At 42.1% G+C, this 24,063-nt stretch overlaps 2 protein-coding genes across 2 annotated transcripts; both read right to left on the bottom strand.

Moving 5' to 3' along the window:
• Window positions 1-3,725: 3,725 nt before the first annotated feature.
• Window positions 3,726-16,834, bottom strand: LOC115193956 (serine/threonine-protein kinase LATS1). The gene is made up of 8 exons (XM_029753119.1): window positions 16,457-16,834; window positions 15,445-15,929; window positions 12,890-13,040; window positions 11,122-12,602; window positions 5,217-5,799; window positions 4,894-5,079; window positions 4,611-4,717; window positions 3,726-4,507 (listed from the first exon to the last, which is right to left on the bottom strand). The coding sequence occupies exons 2-8, from the start codon at window positions 15,796-15,798 to the stop codon at window positions 3,971-3,973; spliced, it is 3,399 nt and encodes a 1,132-aa protein (XP_029608979.1). The 5' UTR covers window positions 15,799-15,929; window positions 16,457-16,834; the 3' UTR covers window positions 3,726-3,970.
• A 63-nt stretch (window positions 16,835-16,897) lies between these two features.
• LOC115193972 (nucleoporin Nup43-like) lies at window positions 16,898-24,041 on the bottom strand. Its single transcript, XM_029753156.1, has 8 exons — window positions 23,768-24,041; window positions 20,473-20,595; window positions 19,735-19,812; window positions 19,440-19,602; window positions 19,090-19,225; window positions 18,447-18,598; window positions 18,237-18,353; window positions 16,898-18,062 (listed from the first exon to the last, which is right to left on the bottom strand). The coding sequence occupies exons 1-8, from the start codon at window positions 23,885-23,887 to the stop codon at window positions 17,833-17,835; spliced, it is 1,119 nt and encodes a 372-aa protein (XP_029609016.1). The 5' UTR covers window positions 23,888-24,041; the 3' UTR covers window positions 16,898-17,832.
• Window positions 24,042-24,063: the final 22 nt, after the last annotated feature.

Here is a 24,063-nt window from a genome sequence, read left to right as displayed (position 1 = left end):
TTATTTTAACTCTTTCATATACAACACGTTAAAATACAAATGTGGCTTTGACCCTTTTCAACAGACTACACATTTGGGTGAACAGATGCTGGCTATTTTGATTTGAGTTGTACCCGCAAACACAACTCTAGCCCTTGAAGCGAGTTCCACTGCGTATTTTCATTGTTCCCCACAATGTAAATTACTTAAGTAAAAATACTTTAAAGTACTACTTAAGTAGTTTTTGGGGTATCTGTACTTTACTCATTTATATTTTTGACATATTTTACTTTTAGTTCACTGCATTCCTAAAGAAAATAATGTACTCTTTACTCCACACATTTTCCCTGACACTGAAAAGTATGTGTTACATTTTGAATGCTTAACAGGACAATTCACACACTTATCCCGAGAAAACCCCTGGTCATCCCTACTGCATCTGATATGGTGGACTCACTAAACACAAATGCTTTGTTTGTAAATGATGTCTCAGTGTTGGAGGGTGCCCCTGGCTATCTGTAATCTGTAATTTAGAAAACAATCGTGCCATCTGGTCTGCTAAATACAAGGAATTAAAAATTATTTATACTATTACTTTGATACTTAAGTATATTTTAGCAATTACATTTACTTGTGATACTTAAGTATATTTAAAACCACTTTTAAATGTGCCTTTAGAGGCCATGCAATTCTACGCTCATCTCTAAAACAAAGGCAATTTAGGTCAAAAGAAAAGGACTAACATTACAGATAGATAGCAATACAACTGTACCATAGACACAGAATAACTTAGAGGAAAAACAAAAAGAAATGGACGGACTTATTCAAGAAAGATAAAATGTAATATTTTTTTTTATAAATAAAGCAAACTGGATGGAATATGGAGAAAAATGCTACCCATATTCTTTTTTAATCTTCAACATAGAAATGCTACCAAAAATGATTTACTGAAACTAATGACAGTCACCCATGATTCACTAAAGAATATTTTGAAAGATGAAGCAAAGTACTTTAAGCATATGTTTTCATTTCAGTCTCCTCCATCTCCACTAACCGAAGTTAATTCTATGGATTTTTTTTCTATTAATAATGTAAAATTAACAGCTGTACAGAAAGACTCATGTGAAGGCCAAATTACAGAGGAAGAACTTCTTGATGCTATTAAATCCTTTAAGTCTGGGAAAACTCCAGGGCTGGATGGCATACCAGTTGAGGTATACCAAACCTTTGTTGATGTACTCAGAGGACCATTACTAATATGTTTTAAACACTACTATAAAAATGGTAGATTATCAGATACTCAACAAGAAGGTCTGATTTCATTATTCCTGAAACAGGAACCAAGTGGTAAATCTAAAGATCCAGTCCGTTTCAAAAATGGGAGGCCCCTTACACTTCAGTGTTGTCATGCAAAATATATAGCGCAAAGATTTAAAAAGGTATTGTCGGATATTATTCATCCTAATCAGACAGGTTTTTTACATGGACAATACATTGGCAGTGGTGTAAAGTACTTAAGTTAAAATACTTGAAAGTACTACTTAAGTTGTTTTTTGGGTATCTGTACTTTACTATTTATATTTTACTATTTATATTACACACTGAGGAAGGCACAGGGATGCCGAAACGTTGGTGAATACCCATTAAATTGTTGGGAGATTATACATGCAGTGTGCGACTTTCGTTTGATAGTTTATAGTTTATTCGCCGTTAGTCAGCACCTCCACACAAACTATTTTCTGGGTGTGCGCCAGCTCATGTTTTTTTTATCTACTATTTATATTTTTGACAACTTTTATATTTACTTCACTACATTCCTAAATGTACTGTATTTTTTTTATTTTCCCTGACACCCAAAAATACTCATTACATTTTGAATGCTTAGCAGGACAGGAAAATATTCTAATGTACACACTTATCAAGAGAACATCCCTGGTCATCTCCACTGCCTCTGATCTGGCAGACTCACTGAACACATGCTTCGTTTTAGATTATGTCTGAGTGTTGGAGCGTGCTCCTGGCTGTCTGTAAATTTTAAAAAACAATAAAATGGTGCCATCTGGTATGCTTAATATAAGAAATTTGAAATGATTTATACTTTCTTTTAACACCTAAGTATATTTGAGCAATCACATTATTTTTGATCCTTAAGTATATTTAAAACCAAATACTTTGACTTTTACTCAAGTAGGATTTTACTGGGTGACTTTCACTTGAGTCATTTTCTATTAAGGTATCTTTACTTTTACTCAAGTATGACCATTTGGTACTTTTCCCAACACTGTTCAGTGACTGATTTAGACCTGGGATACCAGGTGTGGGCAATTAATTATCAGACCTCATAGGGTAAGAGTTGAATACCCCTGGAGAGTACTATAGAGCAGCCTGTATTGGATAGTTCCAGGTGTGAAAGGCCAAGAAAATGGAATTTGTGGAAGTGCTTTACATTCTTTATTCATTAGCCCTTCTCCCAATCCCCCTCCCAAAACATTTACTCCATAAATCTAATTATGTAATCTTTACACAATTTCAACAAAAACAGCACATTACAACTACATAAAAATCTTTCCAAGTCACTTATAAAGGAAAAATATGGGATAGGGGAGGTGACCCATCTATCCACTATGAGCTACTAAAGAGTGCCAATTCAGAATTCCTTTTTCAGTATAGTATCAGTCCTTCATGAACAGGTTCGCCGTGTCAGTGAGCTCATACATACACAGCATAGTGCTTGGTTGAAACACTATGTCAGAGGTGATGAAGGCAGATGCTACTGTGGAAGTGAATGAGAGAGAAGAAAATGCCCTGTACGTAGCATGTCGGCCCCAGTCATTCCATCTCTTCATTTACTTTAGCATCATTAAATTAAAGGTACCTTTCAGATTAGCCTTTTTCAGCAACAAGGAAACAAAACAGACAGTGGAATGATCGCTACCAATTATTACAGGAAAGAGATTTGAATAATGCGAGAATAATGCAGAGGGCCTGCCCTAATGAATATCAACTAACCAATTGAATAGATAGAGAAAATATTTACATCAAATGTGTACAACAATTTATAAATAAATGTTATGTATAAATGAGAAAAATACACAAAACCCTAGTTCAATCAACTAAGTCTAGTTTAAAATGCCCCCCCTATACAGTATTTGGTGAAAGAGCAGAAGATCAAAGGCACAGCAATGAACAATTCAAGATGTACTTATCCCTGCAAATTCTACCAGAGTGATATCACTAATATATCCCCATTGCAATAGACCTATTAAAATATAAATTAAGACAATTGCCAAAAAATTAAGTAAAAAAAATAAATCCCATACTTATGAGTATCAACTAGCATCACCAGTTTGTAGTATCTTAAATAAATGAAGGCTTAAAAACAGGGTTTGTAAGTCTTCGAAGAGCACCCTGATATTTTTGCTTTCAATTCATTGGTCTGTTCAATGTCAGACAGCATATAAAGCGTACCCTGTACAACTCTATGAACACACCTGTAGTGTGAAAGACTAAACCCTCTTCCTACAGACTGTAGTGTAGAGTATACTGTAGTGTAGTTATATGTACCATGTATCTGTTCTGTATGGTACAATTATATCTGGTCCTAATTGTTACGCAGAAGAAGCGGCTGAGAACACACACACACACACACACACACACACACACACACACACACACACACACACAGTCTTGTACAGCTAACCTTGTGGGGGACACAATTCAGTCCCATTCAAAATCCTATTTTCCCTAACCTTAACCCAAAAACCTAACCTTAACCCTAGCTCCTAACCCTTAACGTAATTCTAACACTAATTCTAACCTTAACCCTAAATCCCCTAGAAATAGCATTTGACTTCTGGTCCCCACAAGAACAGTTAAACACATCCACGTCATATACCCAACTCCTGACCCGCTCTCTGACAAACCAGCAACCTGTTTCCCAGACCTATTATGTACCAACAGTCCAGCAGAACAAAGATGTTCATAGAAGATACTACACATAGACCAAATCACGGCCCTGTGCCCCCCTGCGGCTCTCTTCCTGGTCTCCCTCCTCCTGTGCCGGGGCCTCAGAGTCTGCCTCATCCCCATCAGATCCCTCCTCATACTCTATGCCAATGGGCTTGGGACAGCTGTAGGGGTGGCCGTTGTCGTCAAAGAAGCGGCGGAAGGTGAACTCGTAGAAGGCATGCTCGGGGTGCTTGCCGTTCTTGAACCACCCATTGAGGGTGTCATTGTGTTTGCCCTCGGCTTCGTTATCGCTGCTCCACAGCTTGTCTGGGTCCACCGGGTCAAAGTTGGAGGTGTCTGTGCAGTGAGCGATGGTGGGTATGTAGGGGGCTGGCTGCATCTGCCGCAGGTCATTAGAGAAGTCGATGGTCTTGAAGAAGGGCTGCACCTTGATCTCGTCGGCACCGTTCTTGCCGAGGCGGTCCTCGGGGCCGCGGCACAGTTTAATGATGAGGTCCGATGCCTCTGGGCTCAGCTTGGCTTGAGGGGGAATGTGCAGGGTGGTCTGCCAGTTTATCACCTGCGTACAAGACAGAACCAGAGCGTTTAATATAGCGCAGAGTAAAACACCTGACAAACCAGCCCAACATGAGATATGCTCAGTTTTGAACTGGTTAATTTACCTTGAGCTGGGTTTCCAGGGGTGTAGTTGTTAAGAAAGGAGGCTGCCCAACCACCATTTCATACAGAATGACACCAACACTCCACCAATCACAGAGTTGGGTGTATCCTTGAATAGAGAGTTAACACAGTCACATGCCAGAGACAATAACATGGTGCACAAGAGAAAAATAATAACCTTTCATACATTACGCTTAAAATGTCACTCCTACACTAGTAATTCAAACATCACCAATTATTTTTCCAACTCCATAGCAGATTCAACTTTCTCTTACACAGGCTTACCTGTTCTGAGCAGCACCTCTGGAGCGATGTAGTTGGGTGTCCCCACCAAGGAGTGGGCCAGGCAGCGCTGGTGTTGCCTCGCCTTCCTCCTCTCCAGGGGCTTGAGCCGGTCTGCGCAGCGACAGTTAGCTGGGTCCTGCTCCCATTCCTTACTGAAATCCATGCTGTCCTGCCGAACATGGTCTCCTACGGAGAGAGGCGACACAAAGATGAGCTTGGCTTTACTGACAATGAAGAGAGGGAGAACAGTGTTACCCCAAAGGCCAAAACATCCTCTTGGATTGAAGCAGTAACAAGCATCATAAGGCATGGATCATACTAACCACTCTGGTAGTACTTCGAGTCGTGCGTCCAACGGAAGCCGGTGCAGAGCCCAAAGTCGGTGAGCTTGATGTGTCCATCCCGGTCTATGAGGATGTTGTCTGGCTTGATGTCGCGGTGGATGAATCCCATCTTGTGCACGCTCTCCACGGCGCAGGTGAGCTCAGCGATGTAGAACTGAGCTAAGTCCTCTTTGAAGATGCCCAGCCTGATCAGCAGACTCATCATGTCTCCTCCGGGGATGTAGTCCATCACAAAGTACAGGTTGTCCTTGTCCTGGAAGGAGTAGTAGAGCCGCACCACCCACTCATTATCAGCCTCAGCCAGAATGTCTCGCTCTGCCTTGACGTGGGCCACCTGGTTCCTGATGAGAACGTCTTTTTTGCGCAGCGTCTTCATGGCGTACAGGGCTCCCGTGTCCTCCTTCCGGGCTAGACACACCTCTCCAAAGGCTCCGATGCCCAGGGTCTTGATCCTCTTGAACATGGATTTGTCCATCTTGGCCCGCTTCAGTCGGATGTAGTTGGACTCTTTCTGAGACAGCATCATGCGCATCTGCTCCTGGGCATCCCCTGACAACCCAACCTAAAGCAAAATATGACAATTTACATTCAGGCCTGTCATGGAGATCTCCCCAAAAATGGTTTAATTAAAAGAGCAGCACAGAACATTCATTAGGCACATAAAATAAAACAACCAAAGATGCATTAGCAAAGCAATGAATTCAACCTGGTAGGATGCAGGCCAAGGTAAGGTAACACAAAATAGTAACCATTAAAACATTGGAAAACGCAGGTAACAAACCCCAACAAGATACACTATATGACCAAAGGTATGTGGACACCTGCTTGTCGAACATCTCATTCCAAAATCATGGGCATTGATATAGAGTTGGTCCCCCCTTTGCTTCTTTAACAGCCTCCACTCTTCTGGGAAGGCTTTCCACTAGATGTTGGAACATTGCTGCTATCATTCAGCCACAAGAGCCTTAGCGAGGTCGGGCACTGATGTTAGGCGATTAGGCCTGGCTCACAGTTGGCATTCCAATTCATCCCAAAGGTGTTCGATGGGGTTGAGGTCAGGGCTCTGTGCAGGCCAGTCAAGTTCTTCCACACCGATCTCGACAAACTATTTCTGTATGGACCTCGCTTTGTGCACAGGGGCATTATCATGTTGAAACAGGAAAGGGCCTTCCCCAAACTGTTGCCACCAAGTTGGAAACACAGAATCGTCTAAATGTCATTGTATGCTGTAGTGTTAAGATTTCCCTACACTGGAACTAAGGGGCCTAGCCCGAACCATGAAAAACAGCCTCAGACCAATATTCCTCCTCCACCAAACTTTACAGTTGGGACGATGCATTGGGGCAAGTAGCGTTCTCATGGCATCCGCCAAACACAGATTTGTCCGTTGGACTGCCAGGTGGTGAAGCATGATTCATCACTCCAGAGAATGCGTTTCCACTGCTCCAGAGTCGAATGGCGCCGAGCTTTACACCACTACAGCCGACGCTTGGCATTGTGTGACTGCTTGACCATGGAAACCTATTTCATGAAGCTCCCGACGAACAGTTCTTGTGCTGACGTTGCGTCCAGAGGCAATTTGGAACTCGGTAGTTCCAAATTGCAACTGTGGACAGATGATTTGTATGCGCTACACGCTTCAGCGGTCCTGTTCTGTGAGCTTGTGTGGCCTACCACTTCGCGGCTGAGCTGTTGTTGCTCCTAGATGTTTCCACTTCACAATAACAGCATTTACAGTTGACCAGGGTAGCTCTAGCAGGGCAGAAATTTGACAAACTGACATGTTGGAAAGGTGGCATCCTATGACAGTATCACGTTAAAAGTCACTGAACTCTTCAGTAAGGCTATTCTACTGACAGTGTTTGTCTATGGAGATTGCATGGCGGTGTGCTCGATTTTATACACCTGTCAGCAACGGATGTGGCTGAAATAGCTGAATCCACTAATTTGAAGTGGTGTCCACATACTTTGTATATATAGTGTACAGCAGACATCCTCAATAAGGCGGGTATTCTTGGCAAGCAAGGTGTTAATATATGCGGCAGCGGAGCACTAACATGGAAGTGGATGGACAGGCATGCCTCTCCCTAAGGAGTTGGTGTGTTGCTGTCAGTCAGCAGAGTGCTTCATGCTGTTCAATTTTTAAAAAGTCAATCTTTCAACAGCAGCTTACTTGGTCACTGATCTGTGTGGACTATTCAGGTCACGGCATTGATAGAAGATACTTTTACCTTCTACATCAGCTGTTAGTGACAGCAAGTAGAGAACAGGAGAGAAAGAAAGAGACAGCTAAGCAGACAGAAAGAATAGAACATTAAAAAACAATGAACATACAGCTTGAACAGGAAAGAAATAATAAGAAAGAGGCAATATTGGAAACTAAGAGACTGCGTGAGGCCATTCGAAATCCATTTCGGTGTAAATTTTGGCTTTTCAGTTGATAATTACCCTGTATTCCTGCGAATTGAATTGGACCAAATTCAGATTATAGCATTGTTTAGAGCAAATGTAACTCATAGGGACATTACAACATATCGGAACCGGACGATATTAGCTAAAAATGCCAACATCGGCCCGACGTCTAGTTTAACGCCGATATGCATACCTATATAACGTAGGTACATGACGTAATGACGCCACGTAAAATGTAGTGTTACATGTGCAACACAACCTTCCTACGTAGCCCACGTCTGCTGTGTGGCTCGAGCAGTCAACAAGTTGAGCAGTCATTTGAAAGAGTAAGAACATTTATGCGAGACAACTCAAAGGCGAAATCCATTAACACCAAGATAATGGTATTCATTGCCTTTGACAAATCAACCGTTCTCTGTCGTTGGTGATGCTGGCTTTCGCCGACCACACTACCAAGTGTGCTATTTTTCAGATGATGCCCTCCCGGAGTTACACAGTAAATGCGTCACTGCTATTAGCTTCACAACATACATACTATGGAACGCCGTTGGGTCATTGCGTGTCAAAAAAGATACAGTAGCACTGTCAAAGCTGTACAGAAAAAGACTGCAAACAAGCAAACACCGGCCACGAACGATGTGTTTACAATATCGCGTTGGTAATAAAGCATAATTTGTTTGACCGAAACTTCTGAGGTAGCTAGCTCGACTTTACAAACGAAACAGCATGTAAGTGAAAGAAATAGGTTTTGATTATGTTCTACTGGTACCTAGCTAGCACCAATACAACCAGCCTGAAAACAATGACCAGTAGAAACTGCAGTCATTTTCATTATTCTCTGCAATGATTTATGAATCCTTGAGTAAGTATTAGCTAGGTTGCCACTTGATGTTCGCCTATTGAAATTGAACTTCAGTTCATGAAAATAAATAGCTATTCGGCAACTTAACCCGGTTTCCCAAAGCGGACGTTATAAGCTAACTTCATCAGGCTAGTGAGGCTCGACAGCACCGGGTTATCTGTTGCGAAACTAGGCACAATAGTGGAATTTGCAGTTTGCCTTCAAAATAAAAGTATGTAATTGACAGTGATGCAAATAGTAGAATAACTTATTTTGAAGGCTAACCGCAAAATCCACTATTGTGGCTAACTTAACATAGATCACATCCGACGACCATTAATCAAATAAGAACTGTTTTATGAATTAGGATTATTTTAGATGACACCTATTTTAACTAGTTTACTATATCTACTGAAATAGATTGTTCTTCCACAAAAACATAGCAAAACGACATTGTTTGCATCCATGAGCTAGCTAGCATTCTTTTATGACCAGCGCTGTAAGTGCACGAGACAACTTTACCAGCTTCATATTATAGGTATGAAATACGAGTGAGTTATTACACATTGATTACACTATGTACCAAAAAATTATGAAAGCGTTAAATTATTGTGACGTGCAGTCATATTCAGGTCCTGATTGGTCAACAAGCTTATTTGACACGTCAAATAGTGTTAAATTGTATCTAGACACGCAAAGACACAAACGGTTTTCCATAGAAATCCTGGTTGAGAATGAAACGACGTTACAAACGAAACAGCAAGTAAGTGAAAGAAATTGGTTTTGATTATGTTCTACTGGTAATGGGGACATACGTACAGTTGAAGTCTGAAGTTTACATACACCTTCGCCAAATACATTTAAACTCCGTTTTTCACAATTCCAGACCTTTAATCCTAGTAAAAATTCCCTGTTTTAGGTCAGTTAGGATCACCACTTTATTTTAAGAATGTGAAATGTCAGAATAAAAGTAGAGAATGATTTATTTCAGTTTTTATTTCTTTCATCACATTCCCAGTGGGAATTATTTATTTCATACACTCAATTAGTATTTAGTAGCATTGCCTTTAAATTGTTTAACTTGGGCCAAACGTTTCAGGTAGCCTTCCACAAGTTGACCTTGACTTTGTTGTCCTTAAGCCATTTTGCCACAACTATGGAAGTATGCTTGGGGTCATTGTCCATTTGGAAGACCCATTTGCGACCAAGCTTTAACTTCCTGACTGATGTCTTGAGATGTTGCTTCAATATATCCACATCATTTTCTTTTCTCATGATGCCATCTATTGTGTGTGCACCAGTCCCTCCTGCAGCAAAGCACCCCCACAACATGATGCTGCCACCCCCGTGCTTCACGGTTGGGATGGTTTTCTTCGGCTTGCAAGCCTTCCCCTTTTTCCTCCAAACATAACAATGGTCATTATGACCAAACAGTTCTATTTTTGTTTCATCAGACCAGATCTTTGTCCCCATGTGCAGTTGCAAACAGTATGGCTTTTCTATGGCGGTTTTGGAGCAGTGGCTTCTTCCTCGCGGAGCGACCTTTCAGGTTATGTCGATATAGGACTCGTTTTACTGTGGATATAGACACTTTTGTACCTGTTTCCTCTAGCATCTTTACAAGGTCCTTTGCTTTGCACTTTTTTGCACCATGGTGTTTATACTTGCGTGCTATTGTTTGCTCTCAAGGGTGGGGCAGGTAGCCTAGTGGTTGGAGTGTTGGACTAGTAACCGAAAGGTTGCAAGATCAAATCCCAGAGCTGACAAGGTAAAAATCTGTCGTTCTGCCCTTGAACAAGGCAGTTAACCCACTGTTCCTAGGCCGTCGTTCAAAATAAGAATTTGTTCTTAACTGACTTGCCTAGTTAAAAAGGTAAAAAAATAAAAATAAACATTCTGAGTTTGACAGTAGGCCTTGAAATACATCCACAGGTACACCGCCAATTGACTAAAATGATGTCAATTACCCTATCAGAAGCTTCTAAAGTCATGACATCATTTTCTGGAATTTTCCAAGCTGTTTAAAAGGCACAGTCAACTTAGTGTATGTAAACTTCTGACCCACTGGAATTGTGATACGGTGAATTATAAGTGAAATAATCTGTCTGTAAACAATTGTTGGAAAAATTACTTGTGTCATGCACAAAGTAGATGTCCTAACCGACTTGCCAAAACTATAGTTTGTTAATAAGAAATTTGTGGAGTGGTTGAAAAACAAGTTTTAATGACTCCAACCTAAGTGTATGTAAACTTCCGACTTCAACTGTAAATGGCAACAAAATAACTTTTTGGTCAGTGTGGTGTGTGTAACCTTTATTTAACTAGGCAAGTCAGTTAAGAACAAATACTTATTTACAATGACGGCCTACCCGGACAACACTGGGCCAATTGTGCGCTGCCCTATGGGACTCCCAATCACGGCCGGATGTGATACAGCCTGGATTTGAACCAGGGACTGTAGTGACACCTCTTGCACTGAGATGCAGTGCCTTAGACTGTTGCGTCCATGTGTGTGTTAACTATTTAACTGTACTAGAATGCTTAAAAGGCCGCACATTTTTTTAATATCGGTATCGTTTTTTTTTTGCAAGGAAGGGCATCACTAATTATAAGTAGTGCCTGTGGACTCACCCTCTGCATCTCACTCTCCAGCTGCTTCTTCCTATGGATCCTCATTTGGTGGTTCTTCAGGACGTTCTCAACGTGCTGCTCCATGAAGAACTTGAAGGCCTGGGGAGAGTAGAGTGGCACTCTGGGGTCTCCTCGCCGCTCCTCGTCTTTATTGTTCCGGCGCATAGGCACCGGAGACGTGGTGATCTGTTTATTCTCCTTCTCTGTTCCCATGGCAGCAGAGTATGGGCCTTCTGGCCTGTCATTAGAGCTGCTGCTACACTCCTCTTCCTCTGCAGCCTCTTCTCTCCCAGTACTGGGCTTGGGCCCTGGGTCATAGGCAGGGCAGGGTGCAGCAGGCTGCTGGAGGAGGTGTTTGGGGTATGGGGGTGGAGGACCCTGGTAACTGGGCACCTCTGCTACTGTAATGGGTACATGGGGCATGGGCGCTGCTGGTAGCGGCTCCTGGTAGGTAGTGGGAGATGGAGAGGGTGGGGGATGGTGCATCCAGGGTGGGTGTGTGGGGGCCACAGCAGTGTGTAGTTCAGGCTTCTGCACACGCATACTCTTAACGGGCCTCAGGATGGGGGCCTGGGTGATGGCTGTCACTGTGGTGGCAGAGGGTTGGGAGCTGGCTGGGTGGCCCTGCCTGTTGCTCATCTGGTGGCTGTTGAAGGAGTTGGATCGGACAGGGATGCTGTGCTGCTGCCATGAGGGGGACATGTCCTGGTTGCTGCTACCTGGGGCGGACTGGGGTTGGCCGGGGGGGGCTTGGGACCAGGACTGAGGCCCGCCCATGTTGTACATGTCAAGGTTGTGACTGTTCCGGTTAGGCACCATCATGGACTGGGGGAGGTTACCATCGTTGACGTAGGATGGGGAGGAGGCAGGACCTCCGGCCTGCATCTGCTGAGCGTTGGGGCTTTGTCTGCTGCTCTGGTTCACTGGGTAAGGGGGAGGGGGTTGTCTGCTACCACCACTCTGGTGTCCCATGTAGTCTGGTTGAGGGGAGCCGTTCTGAGACCAGCCGGAGGGGAAGCTGAACTTGTTCCCCCCAGAGCTCTGCATGATGATGGGCTGACGGCCCATGGGCACTGGACTGATACCCCTCTGGTTCTGGGGGGCTGAGTAGCCATCGGGCCAGGCTCCTTGGGGAACGGGAGAGATCCGGGGAACCAGGTAATCCATGTTGCCAGAGAAGCGCTTTGTGGAGGGGTTACTGTCCCAGGAGGGTGGAGGTGGGGTTCCACCCCTATTTGGGGGAGGGGTGACACTGCGCACCTGAGGGGGTAGGGGAGGGTTGACCCGTTGGTTGTTGCCAGGGTGGCCCTGTGGGAAGGCTGGGGGAGGGCCTCGTCCTGCCAGGTCACCCTGGGGTCCAGGGCTGTCTGAACGGTACACCATCCCCTCCACCCTCATGTGGCCATGTCTCTGAACCAGGGACTCCTTGGAACCCTTCCAGCTCTGCCTCCTCAGCACAGGCTGCTGGATATGAGAGGAACCTGCAACCATGGGAAGAAAAACTAGTTAAAAAGAAGCATATAGAGATGAATCATTATGTTTGCAGTAGATGTTAGAGAGCAAACCCTTGCCTTGTACAGCATTCTCAATTCAAACACACTCCCTTCCCCCAAAGCAGTTGTTCAACAGAATCTTGTTCCCTCAACGACAATCTATTGCATCTCCAGCGACAAATAGTCTAGCCCTAGATCCTGCAACAACAGTAGCCAAGTTCCTGTGAACAACCCTGGAAAAAGGAGGGATTCGGTCACAAAGGACAGACACCTACCGGGGGCTTTCATGCCTGCATTGACGGGGCGGGCGGCGGCATCCACCATCTGCTCCCTCACAGGGTCCTGGTAGCTCATCTTACTAATGTACTCTATGGCTGCCTCCACGCTGCGACTGTTGGTCTGCATCAGAGCACGGATCACCATTTCCTGCACACAATACATTTACTTGCTATTAATACCCCAAATAAATAAAAAAGGGTTGCTCGAGGTACTGTTAGACGAACGTCAGATCAAGTTAACAGGAACTACTCAACAACTGTCAAATACAATGTAATTGATACATGCTTTTCTTTGTGCACATTTTTTTTAAGAACCGGACATCCCAGTAGCTTTTTAAATGGCATACTGTTTGATTGAAAATATTTTATACTCCGCTTCAGTGCTGAATACAGGAGTCCTGTGACTGACTAGTTGAAAACATCTTTAGCATTAGGGCAATTCCACAGTAACAGAATCACTCAGATTTTCACTTTTATGCCAATTACCCAAAATATTAAAATATTGATTTCAAAGTTATACCATACAACTCTATGAACTACTTTAAACTTAACAGAAATGCATAACTATGAATGTCATTCTCTTCATGGTGATGTATGCCGAATAGGTACACAAAGGTAGAAACATTTAATTTCCTCCTTATTCTACACTGGCAATTATTAGAATGAGCTCCGCACAGCACAGTAGAATTCAGTGCATTACAGTAGAGTACAATAAATTACACTGTACTCGTGTGCACTACTATACAGTACTGTACTGACCTATACTCTACTGTACTAACATTATGCTGTCCAAACTTGTGAAACAGACGTCTAGGATTGGCTCGGATTTGGACTGACTTTTCATCATCTATGGACGTCCGGTGATGGTCGATGCTCAGTGGGTGAGAGGGCTGGTTACTAGGCATGTAATGATTCACAGATACGCATAGGTTCCGATTTAAAATGTTTATAAGTGCATCGGTCCGCTGACCCCAAACCGATCCAAATGTAGCATGCATTGGTCAGAAAATCTATTCGCACTTTACAAATCGGCGGGTTAATTTTTTGGGCCTCATACTACATTCTTTCTACCTTCTGAAAATACCTAATCTTTTATGACAACTGATGCTTCCTCTCCTTCAGTGTCGAACTGCATGTAACAGTGTTGACAGTCATTGATCAACTACAAGATATTTGCATGCCTAACCTCCACAGTCAATATCAGTAGCCTAGTCAAACTGCGTGCTGACCAACGCGAGGTAGGCTGTCTGTTCCTGAACTTGCACATCTGTGCGGCACAAATGGCTCACTTGACATTATTAGTTGAGTGACAACCTATGTAATTTGCAAAATTACTGTTGTTATCTATGCGCTGTTGAAAATGGTGCTTTATCGGATGAAAAGTAAGCTACCGGGGACAACTCTCATCTAACTATACCTGCGGAACAGGACTTGCAATATTTTATTTTGATTGTTCAGGTTCACCATCAGCAATCATTTTGGTAGTTTTGCTTTAAACAATCAGTTTATACAGTGCCTTCAGAAAGTATTTTGTTACGTTTTAGCCTTATTCTAAAATTGATTACATTTTTAAAAATTATCCTTAGCAATATATCTACACACAATACCCCATTATGACAAAGAGAAAACAGGTTTTTAGAAATGGTTGCAAATGTATTAAAAATAAAAAAACAGAAATACCTTATTTACACAAGTATTCAGACAATTTGCTTTGAGACTCGAAATTGAGCTCAGGTGCATCCTGTTTCCACTGACTGGGGGCGAAGGTTCACCTTCCAACAGGACAACGACCCTAAGCAAACAGCCATGACAACGCAGGAGTGGCTTCGAGACAAGTCTCTGGATGTCCTTCAGTGGCCCAGCCAGAGCCCGGACATGAACCCGATTGAACATCTCTGGAGAGACCTGAAAATGGCTGTGCAGCAACGCTCCCCATCCAACCTGACAGAGCTTGAGAGGATCTGCAGAGAAGAATGGGAGAAACTCCCCAAATACATGTGTGCCAAGCTTGTAGCGTCATACCCCAAAAGACTCAAGGCTGTAATCACTGCCTAAGGTGCTTCAACAAAGTACTGAGTAAAGGGTCTGAATTCTTATGTAAATGTTATTTCAGTTTTTATTAAATCTGCAAAAATGTATAAAAAATTGATTTTCCTTTGTCATTATGGGGTTTTGCGTGTTTATTGATGAGGGAAAAAACGATGTAATCAATTTTAGAAAAAGGCTGTATAATGTAACAAAATGTGGAAAAAGTCAAGGGGTCTGAATACTTTCAGAATGTACTGTACATGAATGCAGGGTAAAGTGACTAGGCATCTGAATAGATAATAAGAAGAGTAAAATAAAGAACAGAGTAGCAGCAGCAAATGATAAGTGTAAAAGTGTGTGTGTCGGTATGCGTGTGTGGGCGAATGTAGTGTATGCGAGTGGGTTTTGTGTGGGAGTGTCAATGACGTGTGTGTAGTGTGTCAATCTAAATGTAGAGTTGAAATCATGTGACTCAAGTCCACACCTTCGCTAGATACCTAGCTGAAGCACTGTTTCCTCCATACCTCATCAAATCCAGCAGACAGCAGCTCCAGCAACATCTGTTTGTTAACCTCTGCAGTCCGTCCAGAAGAGCTGGGCTCATTGGCATAAGGCATCAGGGACTTGCGAATCTCCTGCAAGGCTTTGTGGTAGGGGTTTCTGGGGTTGCTGCAGCGCCCTTGCTGCCTGGGGTCTTCAGGCACCACTATTCCAGCACCCCCCATGTCCACCTTAGGGGGGTCAGAAGGCCGGGACATGTTCCGGAGACTCTCCCGAATTTCCTGCAGCATCTGGTGGCTGTTAACACTGTAGTTGCTAGCAGGGAAAGTCTTCGGTCGCATCTGTCGACATCCTTCGGGTTTCTCCCCTCTCTTCATGTAAGAACATGTAGGTTGACAGCCAAAGGGGACAACAGGGTAGCACACAGCAGTGGGTCACTGTGAGGGTATTAGGGGCCAAGAAGAGCTTCAAGACTCGAATTACTTCACATCTGCATCCTACTGAATACCTGGGGATGATAAAACACAACATATGAACATGGTGCAGCAAATAGGAATTAATGCAATCTCCCAGATATGAGCAGTGAAATGATCCAACAGATTCTGTCAATTAATATATTCAGACAATTCATTATGGAAGATAGTTTAGTTTTGTAGCCATTAGTTATAAGATACAACTTCAGTTACAACCTATCAACTCAACTAACGTTAGTTAGCAAACGTACCCATGAAAACAAATGGTGCTGGTAGCTAAGTTAGCCGGGTACCAAATATTGTAGTTAAAAGTACCGACTGTAGGATGTTATGTAATAAACATATGTAATCCAGCCAGCTACAAAGTTAAAAGGTAGTGAAGAATAAAATGCTACGTATTTAGTTAGCAAGCAGTTACTGACTCAACTTCAGTTAAATAGCTAACCAGCTAGCCATCTACCAAATCCAACTGCTGGTTGTCCACGGCCTGCCCGCGTCGCAAAGCAACCACTAGCCAAGTTTGCTAGCATGCTAGCTAACAGGTTGTTGTCAATGAATTTACCTTCAGAAGCATTCTTATTTTAATCAAATCTCCAGACTTCAAATCAACAAGAAAGTGCGATGAAATGAGTTAATCGACTGATTTAGACGACGTTTGAAAGTGAAGAATTTTACTACTACTCCGTGTCCCAACAGTGGCTTGAATATTCCTGTCTTGACAGAAACAACTTTCCCGGATGTGTAGGTTGTTTTTCCCATCGTCCCCTGCGATAGCACCTTTCACCCCCCAACAAATGCAGAGGCCTTTTCCCAAGTGATTCAGGTATTCTTACTCATAAACATAAAACAAATACAATATATACATACAAAATGAAAACAAATGGATGTCAAATGTTTATAGTCTATAAATATTCTCATTAGACCTAAATGTGGTCCATATTATGGTTGTGTCATACTGTGTATATCTTATGATGTGATGCATAATTGGATAAGTGATAACATATTTATGCAAAGACATTTTATTTCAAAACACAGGCGTTAAATGACATGAATACAACCAGTATGACTTCCCCAAAAATCAAGTGCTTTATCTGTGGTTGGTTATGAGCATAATTTAGAGTGTAAACTAAATTTCAGTGGTAATACAAGATCTCTGTATGCTTTCAATTTCTTAAACCTCCTTCAGGAATATCAAAAACAATCATACAATTTACTAAATACTTTCACCTGATGAAGGTTATCCAATCCTCAAGAGCAAGACCTTTTACTGAGAAAATATTTCAACAATCAGTTTAGGTAAATAATTGCCTGAAGATAACGACCCTACCCTTACGCACTGAGGTCGGAACGCAATCATGGTTACATTAAGACACCGTGGTGCCAGCGCGAGACATGAGTGGGAAAACGTACCTCAATGCAGGGATGGGACATGCCACTGTACTCCCAATTTTACCTTTATCCACACTGCTCCATCGAGAACATTGAAATTCTGCTCGTGCCCTTTTTGTCCTCATGCTAGGTAACAATAGCCACCGCAGCCAATTTGGAATGCAGTGTCAGCCAATCAGCAGCTTTGTTGTTCAACGCGACGTGCTATTCCATAACGGCTGATGTGGCTGCTAGCTAACATGAAGACGAAAAGGGAATTTGTCCTCAAACTAGCAGTATTTAAAATGTTTTTGATGGAGCAGTGTGGATAAAGGTACAATTTGGAGTATAGTGACGTGTCCCATCCCTGCATTGAGGTACGTTTTCCAAACCCATATCTCGCGCCGGCTCCACGGTGTCTTAATGTAACCATGATTGCGTTCCGACCTCAGTGCAGCTCAGCGTAAAGAAGCGGAATGGTAGGGTCAGTATCTTCTGGCAAGATAAAGTCCCGCCAGCCCGTCAAATAATGTGAACTGCTAAACTGTATTTTATTATTTTTTTTTTTTTTTAAATTGGCACATGCCTGTTGACATAAATAGCCTCTCCGTCCGTTCCACACACCAAGCATTGTCCCAGTACATCCAGACTGTTCACAGACAGCATTTGGGTGGGCAGCATGTGAGTGGTCTCAAGGTGTCCCTTACTAGAGTCCCCAGTGAGCCAGGCATTGATGAAGGACTGGTTCCCACCTGCTGGGGCTATTGCGCTGCGAGAAATGATGCTTGTGTTCCGTCCACCTGATGAAAAAGAAAATAAAAAAAGAAATCACAATTCTGATTGTGAACTATTGGTGTTACATTAATGTTATCCTGCTAAATAAAAACAGGTAGATATATCAAATACTTCCTATTTGACAGTAAGCACAACAGTCCTGCTCTGTGAGCCTTGAAAACATATTTCGGATGACTTGCCTTGTAAGAAGGATGGTGTGTCTGAATTTGAAGAAGTCTCCCAATGCAACAGTGATCCATCCTCTGAGCATGAGAACAGGTGGTCTGGGTTGGATGGATGAAAATGGACCTCCCACACTGTGAGCACAACAAAAACACGAGTTAAAACCTTTAAACTGAAGATCGACTTGCTGTTTTAGTGAATTAACTACTTCCATAAATATGTCTTACTTTCAGAAGAGTGTGCCTCCATAAGTGAAAAGGGCATGTTGCCTTGTCTCACGTCCCAGATACAGAGCATGCCATCCTGCCCCCCTGTGGCCACAATGTGTTGTTGGTTGGGGTGCCTGTCCACACAATGTAGCGGGACTCTGTCTCCAGTTCTAGAAGGCCCCCCCAAAAAATAGACACAAAAACAACACTTAAAGATGCACTATGCAGAAATCACTCTGTCATTTCCTGGTTGCTAAATTTCTGATAGTTATTTTAATTTCAGTTTACGTAACAAAATAAGCAAGTATAGTGTAGAAAATCATTGTACCTTCTAAACCACTGAAATACATGTTCCATAACCAAAAATATTGTATTTTCAGCTGTTTGAAGCTGGTGTACAAAACCAAAAGTAAAAGAAGCAAAACTCAAACTTAAGAACACGGAAGCATAGAAATCGCACATATAGAACAGATCTACCGCTTCTTAGACTTGCTGTTAGTGAATAACTGGTCTATAACACATTTTATGTGAATTTGGTTGGGTAGCCCAAAAAGATACATATTGCAGCTTTTTAAAAAAACAACAAAGGACATTACACAATAAAGTTGTTGCTCCAGAAAAACTGATTTACTTCAGCTCCTCAAAAATGTAATCATCTTACAGTGAAAGAATCTGCGATGGTTCATTGCCTGGTTGCCTGAAGTCCCATATTTTGAGCTGGCCAATAGAATTGACGGTAAGGATCTCTGTAGTCCTCAGGAAAGTCACAGCATGGATTGCGCTACTGTCAGCCTTTTCTGACAGGAATGAAAAATAATATGTCAGTATCATCTTGGCTAAAGGGTGAGATTTCACTTGAAGTTACAGCTGACTTTTGGAAATGGATATGAAGGCTATGTCATTGCAAATTCAAAATGCAACCTTTAAGAAAATAATGGGCATTGCCAGGAGAGCATACAATTATATACACTCTTATTAGCACATAAAGGACCTATTGTTTCCTTCTCAGACCTATGGTGCGCTGCACTCCTTCCTGGTCCGCTCTGAAGAGCATGATCCTTCCATCTTCCCCAACCGTGACAATCTCAGGGCTGTTACACACAACTCCAGTACATGGGGCGTTGTCGCAGGGATAATGATGTGCTCTTTCCCACAGTTGAGAAACAGACAATGTCTGTAGAGAAGAGAAAATAGATGCTATTAAAAACAAGGTCCTCCACAAGCTAACTTGACATTTGTAATTGATGTATCCATGATTGTTGGTATATCTTCATTATGACTATGTCTTGTGAAGTAACATCCATACCTGGCTGTTGTGGTGATGCTGAAAGATAGTCACCGCTCCAGTTGATGACGCTGTTACTATTCTGTCTTGATCCAGAAACTAAAGGAGTGTAAGATTGACATTGAATTATGCAGTGGTGTAAAGTACTTAAGTAAAAATACTTTAAAGTACTACTTAAGTAGTTCTTTGGGTATCTGTACTTTACTATTTATGTTTTTGCCAACTTTTATTTCACTACATTCCTAAAGAAAATTATGTACTTTTTACTCAATACCCTTTCCCTGACACCCAAAAGTACATTTTGACAGGGAAATGGTCCAATTCACATACTTATTAAAATAACATCCATGGTCCTCCCTACTGCCTCTGATCTGTCAGACTCATTAAATACAAATGCTTTGTTTGCAAATTATGTCTGAGTGTTGGAGTGTGCCCCGGCTATGCGTCAATGGGGGGAAAAAAACAAACATTTGCCGTCTAGTTTGCGTAATAAGCAATTGGAAATGGTTGATACTTAAGTACATTTTAGCAATTCCATTTACTTTTGGTATTTAAGTATACTTAAAACCAAATAATTTTGCTCAAGTAGTATTTCACTGGGTGACTTTCACTTTTTTATTATTAAGACATCTTTACTTTTACTCAAGTATTGACAATTGAGTAATTTTCCACCACTGCAATTATGACATCATTATATTGAAAATCAGGACCAAGGACAATAATATCTAATATTTTACACCTAATAGTATATTAACTTACTTGAAGGTCCAGAACATTCCCATTATGTTTGTATTCACATACTAATTGAGGGTCTCCCTCAAATTCATTGTCCATACTGGAGACGCCATTCTCTCCGATGGACCAAATGGAAATGCTGTTGTCCTGAAAAAGAGATTTCGCTAGAGGTTTGCAATCACACAGAAATGTTCAACAGCTGAGTGATGGTAAGTTACACTAGCTATCAATGCTTAATTTGAGCCGAACAGGATCCGCACCTCTCAGATTTGACTTTGTTTGTTCTGGCATCTATTTGCCCAGATCCGGTATCGCTCGCTGCATGATTTTTTTTATTATTTCACTGTTTGCACTTTAAACATTCTAATAAAAGTGATCAGCGTTAAATCAAGTTGCCTCCTCGTTATTTCTCCCGCTCCCCAGAAAGACCATCATGAAAAAGTGCAGTGATCCTTCTATGTAATCATCCTATCCTGCAACACTGATTCCAGACCTGCTCTCTTACTTGTACATAGAGGTTATGGGGAGGGCCAGAGGGGTAAGTAACTGATCTTGACAAAGGTCTTGGTAGTGGTGGTCAGATAGTGAAGAAGTCCCTACGTAATCACCTCACATAGCCTAGTCGTCTCCCTACTGAATTTGAATCGTGGGAACACTAAATAAAAAGTTGATAAGAAAAGGCAATTCAATTTGACATTTTTCAAGTCCAAAAATCCAGAGAAAGATGGTGAATCGAACCAAGAACCAACTGTCAGTGCCGGAAGAAAGGCGTGAGGGGAAAACTGTTCCTGATGGCAATACTAATCCCACCAGTTCAGCATCACCACCGGCACCTCCACTAGCTAGTAGGCATACTAGCGAGTCAGGGAGAGGGAGACGGTGCATCCACCGACGAAGTGCTTGGAGCAGGTGCAATTTTCAGTTCAAGAACAAGCAAATGCATAACCCCTTGCTTGTCATACATAATTCAAAGTTGGACTGTACAACATGCAAAAAGGTAGGGAGCTTGGGTCTAGAAAACGACTGGACGGATTAAACTAGCGAAATAGTTGGTGGAATGTACAGTAAATTAACATCCTATGCATCAGACATAAAACAAACAGAGCCCTCAGAAAAAAAGGTTTTTGAACATGCCTGAACCAAGGCGCATTTGGTGGCAGCCTTGTAGACAAGGCTAAAGAGGTCACCCAGGTTAACACTCAAAATGAAATAAAAAAAAGACACTACAGCCAGTCTTCAGAACAGCCTTAGGAGGCTAAACATCACAGCCACATGCTCGCTCACGGCTTTGAGCAATAAGTGGACTCTCAGGAGTTAAATGGACTTGACATGGGGCTCCCGAGTGCCGCAGCGATCTAAGGCACCACATCTCAGTGCTTGAGGCGTCACTATAGACACCCTGTTTGATTCCAGGCTGTATCACAACCGGCCGTGATTTGGAGTCCTAAAGGGCGGTGCATAATAGGCCCATTGTCATTCAGGTTTGGCCGGTGTAGGCAGTCACTGTAAATAAGAATTTGTTCTTAACTGACTTGCCTAGTTAAATAAAGTAAAAATAAAAAATAATGTAAAACATGGGGAGTCATTGTGGGAGGTTTTGAAAACTAAGGCAGTCCATTATTTTGTCCTTTACCTTCACAGCACAGAACAAGTTTAATCTGAATATGTGCTTCATATTATCACATAGGCAGGAGGCCTATATATATTCTCATATGTGTGTTCTGCTGTAGCTTACATTTATGTATTTTATGAAGTTATATTGCGATATTTGTTCTACTGCTACATTGATGTCTTGAAAATGATATGCAATTCGGGTCTTGTAAGCCCCACAGCGGAGTATACACTACCGTTTACAAGTTTGGGGTCACTTAGAAATGTCCTTGTTTTTGAAAGAAAAGCACATTTGTTGTCCATTAAAATAACATCAAATACATCAGAAATACAGTGTAGACATTGTTAATGTTGTAAATGACTATTGTAGCTGGAAATGGCAGATTTTTTTTAATGGAACATCTACATAGGCGTACAGAGGCCCATTATCAGCAACCATCATTCCTGTGTTCCAATGGCACATCGTGTTAGCTACTCCAAGTTTATCATTTTAAAAGGCGAATTGATCATTAGAAAACCCTTTTGCAATTATGTTAGCACAGCTGAAAACTGTTGTTCTGATAAAAAATAATAATAATAAAAAAAGGCCTTCTTTAGACTAGTTGAGGATCTGGAGCATCAGCATTTGTGGGTTCGATTACAGGGTCAAATGGCCAGAAACAAATAACTTTTTTCTGAAACTCGTCAGTCTATTCTTGTTCTGAGAAATGAAGGCTATTCCATGTGAGAAATTGCCAAGAAACTGAAGATCTCGTACAACGCTGTGTACTACTTCATTCACAGAACAGTGCAAACTGGCTCTAGCCAGAATAAAAAGAAAGGTGAGAGGCCTCAATGCACAACTGAGCAAGAGGACAAGTACATTAGTGTCTAGTTTGAGAAACAGACACCTCACAAGCCATCAACTGGTGGCTTCATTACATAGTACCCGCAAAACACCAGTCTCAATGTCAACAGTGAAGAGGCGACTTCGGGTTGCTGGCCTTCTAGGCAGAGTTGCAAAGAAAGCCGTATCTCAGACTGGCAAATAAAAGCTTAAGATGGGCAAAAGAACACAGACACTGGACAGAGGAACTCTGCCTAAAAGGCCAGCATCCCGGAGTTGCCTCTTCATTGTTGACGTTAAAAAAAAAAGAATTCTGCCGTTTCCAGTTACAGTGGTCTTTTACAACGTCTACACTGTATTTCTGATCAATTTGATGTTATTTTAATGGACAATAAATGTGCTTTTCTTTCAAAAGCAAGGACATTTCTAAGTGACCCCAAACTTTTGAACGGTAGTGTATGTGCATATGGCAGGTGTACTGCAAATTAGGCTACAAGAAATTCAGACTTGTGTAGCTAAGCCCCGCTGCAATACTCAAGTATGTGGGCATACTGCAGTGACGTCTAAAATGCTTTGGATAAATTAGCACCTTGGAGAGTGCTGTCCGTTTCACCACCATCGATAGTAGGTTACTACGTTGTGTTTGACACTTTCTCAATGTGTTCCGGTAACGTTACCTCACTGAGCCACCCGGATAACACCAGTCTCGCGCTCACTATGTGTTCCGGGACATCACGATTTACAAATTAAGCACTGCTAGCTATAACTTTAGGTTAAGTGAAAGGTCTCTTATTATTGACAGAATAATAAAGCAAAGTAACGTTGTGTTGTCAGTAGCTAGCTAACGGTAAAGTTAGCAGCCTAGCTAACTAGCAGACCCACCTCGTTGTCCCAAGACCCAGTAGCAAATATGTCTGGTTGCTGTAAAGACGAAGATGAGACCGGTCTCCATCTCGTTTTGCTGATTTTCTTTGACACGTACTTAGCATTGATTCCCTCCATCGGAATAATCTTAAACGTAGCTAATTTTATTTGTCATTTATTTGTAAATGTATAATTAAGTCCCCTCTACATGCTTTTCCCATAATCCCGCCAAATCTCGTACGGTGGCCCAATGAGGACAAACTCTAAACGCCAAACGCAATGTGATTACGTCACTAATTCACTAACGCGTTAAG

The sequence above is a fragment of the Salmo trutta genome, chromosome 1 (assembly GCF_901001165.1).
Source record: "Salmo trutta chromosome 1, fSalTru1.1, whole genome shotgun sequence".
NCBI lineage: Eukaryota > Metazoa > Chordata > Actinopteri > Salmoniformes > Salmonidae > Salmo > Salmo trutta.
The sequence above is the reverse complement of the archived record's forward strand: the minus strand, read 5'-3'. Positions and strand labels throughout refer to the sequence as shown.

What these genes read in the sequence shown, in the direction of transcription:
- LOC115193972 (XM_029753156.1), bottom strand. Translation starts at nt 23,887, where the DNA reads ATGGAGGGAATCAATGCTAAGTACGTGTCAAAGAAAATCAGCAAAACG. An exon ending in GGAATGTTCTGGACCTTCAA is followed by an intron (nt 19,813 to 20,472) that starts GTAAGTTAATAT and finishes ACACTCCTTTAG; the next exon opens with TTTCTGGATCAAGACAGAAT. An exon ending in CCATCGCAGATTCTTTCACT is followed by an intron (nt 18,599 to 19,089) that starts GTAAGATGATTA and finishes GGGGCCTTCTAG; the next exon opens with AACTGGAGACAGAGTCCCGC.
- LOC115193956 (XM_029753119.1), bottom strand. Translation starts at nt 15,798, where the DNA reads ATGAAGAGAGGGGAGAAACCCGAAGGATGTCGACAGATGCGACCGAAG. An exon ending in TGTCTGCTGGATTTGATGAG is followed by an intron (nt 13,041 to 15,444) that starts GTATGGAGGAAA and finishes TATTGTGTGCAG; the next exon opens with GAAATGGTGATCCGTGCTCT. An exon ending in CCCTGGAAACCCAGCTCAAG is followed by an intron (nt 4,508 to 4,610) that starts GTAAATTAACCA and finishes TCTTGTACGCAG; the next exon opens with GTGATAAACTGGCAGACCAC.